The sequence below is a fragment of the Mus caroli genome, chromosome 2, assembly GCF_900094665.2.
Source record: "Mus caroli chromosome 2, CAROLI_EIJ_v1.1, whole genome shotgun sequence".
In the NCBI taxonomy this organism is placed as follows: Eukaryota; Metazoa; Chordata; class Mammalia; order Rodentia; family Muridae; genus Mus; species Mus caroli.
Genome location: NC_034571.1, coordinates 32,688,036 through 32,693,985, shown reverse-complemented (window position 1 = coordinate 32,693,985; position 5,950 = coordinate 32,688,036). Strand labels below are relative to the sequence as shown.

Genomic DNA, 5,950 nt, shown 5'->3' with positions numbered 1-5,950 from the left:
AGGGAGGGGAGCTGTGATTGGGATAATTTATGAATAAAATATAAATTATGGAGAAAAATTAAGCATGTAGTTCTCAATATGCATACTTATATATTCATTCCTAAGAATAAAATATATGCATCTTTAAAACATGTCAACAATTGAAGGCAATAAAGAGAGAAATGTATTTACATTTATTCAAATGTTTCTCTAGTAAGAAAAAAAAAATCCTGTCTTTTGGCAAGCGTTTGTGACCAACTACCAACGAGTAGCAGCTCTTCTCCCAGTTCCAGATTGAAGGAAGGAAGGATGATCTCTCATGCTATAGAGCCCAAGGTTAAAGGGGAGTTACTGTGTTATAAAAGTATCTACCCTTTCACTCTGAAGTTGATGTGTCTGGATTTGAAAACTCACCTGAGAGTTTTATGAACCATTCTCAAACTCAGTAAAATCTGGACAAATATTGACCTCAAGAATTGTTATGATGGGTATGGGTAAATAAGCAAATAGTTACAAAAAATAATAAGTAAATTAATCTGTAAATGATTAAATGCATATCTATATTCCCAAAGAGGCTGACTTTCTTTGTATCTAGAAAATGTTCCTGTCCACGGGGAATATTAAAAAGAACACAGTGATTGCTCCCTAATTGTCTCTTACCAGAAATTGTGTCAGTGATCTCCTGGGTTCACAAACTGACTGTAAAAGAGGAATACTGTTACTGGCTTGGAGCTGGTAAAAAGAGTGTGTGCCTCTTTCTCATGTTAGGCATAATATTATGACTTCTCTGTCCATTCTGGCTCTAAGTCTTTTGAAGAACAAATAAAAAAAAATCATGGGACTGGCAACATTTGATTATCTGTCACTGATCTTGGTAAGGGCAATATTTGTAAGGTTCTACCCAAGGACATTACAGCAGTGTGTGTGTGTGTGTGTGTGTGTGTGTGTGTGTGTGTGTGTGTGTGTGTTATCTATAACTGGTCAAAAACATATTTGGAAGAAGTTTGGGTTAAAAAGATAGATCAGTGTTTCAGATCATAATCATTAGTAATTACAGCTAAATTTAAATTTAAAATATATATGGGTGTGTTAATGATCAGTTATAAAATATTGTATATGATTAATATATTCAAATAAGAAGAATGTTCTGACTCTCAAGTAACCTCAGTAACCATAATGATTCTTTGAAGATCATATTTTTCTATCATAACATTTTACCATTTTCCACTTGTTATTAAATATTTGATCTGCATCCCAGTTGTAAGAACATCAATAATTAATAATCTGCATTTTTGCATAGTTAAAATATATTGATATATAGTTTTTGTGATATATTTTTACCATAACTTTTCACACATTTACTTTAGTGACTACATACTACTTCCAGTGAATTTATATTGGTCTTAAACTTATTGATAGAAACTAGATAGCTCACTAAGAAAACTTGCCATGAGGTTGTAGGGGTGATTCAGGAGTTAAGAGCTCTTGATAATTTTCCTGATGACTTGACTTTGGCTTGCAGTACCCACATGAGGTGGCTCACAGCTATCTGTAACTCCAGCTTCAGAGGACCAAGCACCCTCTTCTGATTCTCATAGGCACTGTGACTGTGTGACATACATACAAACAGATGTACACATACAAATAAAAATTAATAGAAATGTTTTTTGATTGACCAGAATTTTATCTCCTTTTGTCTGGATACCAGGAAATTTCAGCTATCACTCATCAAAATTTATAAGTCAAGTAGTAGATATCTTAAACTCTCTGATTACCTCAATGGTCTTATTAAAGATTTATAAAATGCATCCAATGTCCTTATTAAAAAGAAGTCTCTATTCTATCATTATATGCTATTATAGAAGGGATCAAGCATAATGTTTGGGAGCATGGATTTTTTAATTAAACAAATTTTGGGTTAAATTCCGTTCAGTTTTTTCCATGGTACATGGTCTTATGTAAATTACATATACTCTCTTAGCCTTATTTTTCAATTGGTTAAGCTAAAAATGTGTATTTTAAAATTTAAATGATATATATATATATATATATATGCTTTGCCTGCATGCATATTTATGTACAATTTGCCTACCTTGTGCCTAAAGAGACTAACCAATGGTGTTGGATGCAATGAAAGTAGGGTTACAGACAGTTGTGAACATTCATGTGGCTTCTGGGATTCAAATCCAGGTCCTCTGGAAGAGCAGCCCCAGTGATTTTACCCTTTGAGCTATCTCTCTGGTTCTCACATATTTTTTGTAGTCATGTTAAGCTACGATGGAAACTCTATGTCATAGAAGCTGGTCTATACTAAGCAACAGATTATATAATTAATGAATAGTTGCTAACCTAATTTATTAGTATTATTAATACCATCATTAAGGCATACTTCTTGAAATCGCAGATTTGTGGCTGAATCTTAAATTTTCTGAACATTTCCTGGAACTCTTTAGTTTTATCAGGTGGCAATTATGATATTACTTGTGAATGTGATTGCTGAAGGCTTTTGATGCAAGAATATAGACAGTCCTGGAATTGAATCACAGGTTCACTACTCTTGCTCTTATATCATGCAAGAAGAAAGTCCCAGTGTTCTTTCTGGAACAAGTGAATAGGACTTTAATAGAAATTAGTGTAAAGTGTTTGCTATATTTTATCATCAGTACAGCACCTCTACAGCTCAATTCTGTGGCAGTCATCTGAGCCAAACTAAGATGGTAAATTTGTCCTTACTGTCTGTAGCCTCTGCTTTCTTTCTGCCTGTAACCTCTGCCTCCCTCTTTGCTTTGCTTACATTGGGGAAAGCAGTTCCATTGTTCTTCCATCCATGTCACCCACTCCCATTCTCATCTATTCCATCTCAGAATCAATGTGGTTATAAGCCTGCTTCTCTCCAAGAAATATTTGCTTTAAACTTAATCTTCACTTGGAGTTTTAAAATCTTTTTTTATGTTGCTAAAAGAATTTTGCATAACAACATCCTACTGAAGGTGGTGTTTGGGATTGGGAAATGGAAGTCTCAAGACTGCAATGGAAATTACACTACACAGGGGATGGTTTTGCACATTTCCTTCAGGCAGAAAACAGACTCCTCTGAAGAACTGAAAGAAACAGACAGAATGTTGCATTACTTGTTTTCTACAGTTAGTTAAGATTGGGCTCTACATGTGAGAAACTGTGCAGAAAGTCTTTAGCTTTTAGGACAAAGTGACAGACTATGTCACTCACATGTTTCTGGGAGACTAAGTAGGAGTATTCATATATATTCTGACTCTGCTTCCAAATATAGACCCAGTTGGTTACTTTACTGCCATCATTGGGACTTATTCTTTGACACAAATTGACTGGACTATGTTGGTTCATCAATATACTCTTCTTTTCATTTGGTCATAACATAGGGAACCAGGCTACTTCTGAATCCAGTTAACAAAGTAATGGAAGGGCCTCTAGACCTCTGAAATGTTGCTTTTTTATTTAATCTTTTAACCTATGAGGACTTTTGTATGGTATGATATAAAAAGTACTGTCTATATGCTGTGTGGATAGAAAATTGCCTCAGAACCTCTTATAGAGGAGTCCATTCTTTGTTTCCATATTGACCTATAACACCATTTATATCCATTGCAAATTCTTTATTATAAGCCTGTCTGGGCTTAGGCTTCTTCTTCCCCTCCACTGCTTTTCTGGTTTACCTTTGCAATTACCTTTGTTTGTTTCTTACAATAACTGTAGTGTAATAATGTTCTTTTATACACTATCATAAACCATTTTCTTCTTTAAAAGCATAGGTTTTTATATTTATATATGTTAGAAAACAAATCTCCATTATTTTAGAGATACTAAAGTATTAAAATTTGTTTTAAAATTTTCTTTTGGATTTTTTTTATTGTGGTTCTTTGCAATTGGGGGAGAAGATACTGTTAGGAAAGGCAAGCCTAACTGCTGAACTAAGTGTGATATAAGCATTTTACTAAAGCTGTGATAGTGATTTTATTTGGATGTGACAGCTGTCTTATCAAGCAGTTGATATTATGTATGCATTATTTCTCTGTTCTACATTTTGGACCACATCTAGTGACCAACTAATTACTAATTATAAGCAGAGAAACACAGGACTTACAGAAGTAGGAAAACCATTATAAGTAGAATTATGAAGGGTAATTAGATTTTTGATACTAGATAATTTTTTTTTGCTTCAGGAGAACAAACTTGGAGTCAAAACTCATGGGTTCACAACCCCTCTTCTCTTTGTCATACTTTGGTATGAATAAGACTATTTTTCTTTAACCATACATTTTGTATAGTAGAAATGGTAACAGTGTATATATAGGTCATCTATTTACAAGTATTGAATGTGTTAGTGCACATGTAAGGTTAGAATTCTATATAAATAAAACACTTAGTAAATGTTGACTGTAACTATTTTTGTTTACAGAGACTGGGATCAGACTGAGAAAGAATGTGGCTTTATACCTAAATCTACATTTTTATCCTCCACAATATTTGCAGCAAAACATATGGAAAATATAAAAGAAAAGCATGTAAAGGAAGATATTCCCTAGGTATAATAAACATCTTTATCATCATATGTCACAATCTTTTATTTCTTCAGCCTTCCCCAGCAGTAGGTGTACCCAGCTGCTACATAAGTATGAGACTCAAGAACCATAGCAGTGTGTCTGAGTTCCTTCTCCTGGGTCTTCCCATCAGACCAGAGCAGGAAGGCATCTTCTTTTCTCTGTTCCTGGCTGTGTACCTTATTACAGTGCTGGGGAACCTGCTCATCATCTTGCTCATCAGGCTGGACTCTCACCTCCACACTCCCATGTACTTTTTTCTCAGCCACTTGGCCTTCACAGACATTTCCTTTTCATCTGTCACTGTACCTAAGATGTTAACAAAAGTGCAGAACCAGCCCATACCCATTACCTATGAGGAGTGTGTTTCACAGACATATTTCTTCATATTTTTTGCTGACTTGGACAGTTTCCTTATCACTTCAATGGCCTATGACAGGTACATAGCCATCTGTCATCCTCTTCATTACATCACTATCATGAGTCAGAGCCGTTGTGCCATGCTAGTAGCTTTGTCCTGGGTCATAGCTTCTGCTTGTGCTCTTTTGCACACTCTCCTCCTAGACCAGCTTTCCTTCTGTGCTGACCACACTGTCCCACACTTCTTCTGTGACCTGGGTGCCCTGCTCAAGTTGTCCTGTTCTGACACATCACTCAACCAATTGGTAATCTTCACAGCAGGTTTGGCCGCCATTATGCTTCCGTTTCTATGCATTCTAATCTCTTATGGCCGTATTGGGTTCACCATCCTCCAGGTTCCCACAACCAAGGGTATCTGTAAAGCCTTGTCCACTTGTGGGTCCCATCTCTCAGTGGTGGCTCTCTATTATGGGTCAATTATTGGTCTCTATTTTCTGCCCCCATCCAACAGTAAAATCAACAACAACATAGTTGCTTCAGTAATGTACACAGTGGTCACTCCCATGTTGAACCCTTTCATTTACAGCCTGAGAAATAAAGACATGAAAGGGGCTTTAAGAAAACTCTTGAGTAAGAAGACGGAGATTTCTAAATGATATTTTTTCCTTCTGTATTATATTATGTCCTCAATAATATATGTCCTTAATAAAAGGATATTTCACTAGTTTTTCTTTTACTGCTCTCCCTCTAAATGCTTTGCTGACATTCTTTATGTACCTATGAGAATACTAAAACAGGATATTTTATGATTTTATTATATTAGTTTATTGGATATTGTGATTGGGAAGTATTAGGACTGGTATCGTTAAATGGGAGCTGTTGTGATTGGTTATTCCTCAAATTTTAAATTTATTATAAAGTGTACCTGGATTTTCTACTATTACTTGAGATTCTTTCAATTTTATGAAATATAGCTCCCTTTGCACATAAGCACCCAGATACCTAAGAACTTTGAAAATTTCTACAACCTTCCA

At 35.2% G+C, this 5,950-nt stretch overlaps 1 protein-coding gene across 1 annotated transcript; it reads left to right on the top strand.

The window, feature by feature from the left end:
• The first annotated feature begins 4,630 nt into the window (after positions 1-4,630).
• On the top strand, positions 4,631-5,572 carry LOC110289819 (olfactory receptor 3). Its single transcript, XM_021156207.1, has one exon. The coding sequence runs from the start codon at positions 4,631-4,633 to the stop codon at positions 5,570-5,572; it is 942 nt and encodes a 313-aa protein (XP_021011866.1).
• Positions 5,573-5,950: the final 378 nt, after the last annotated feature.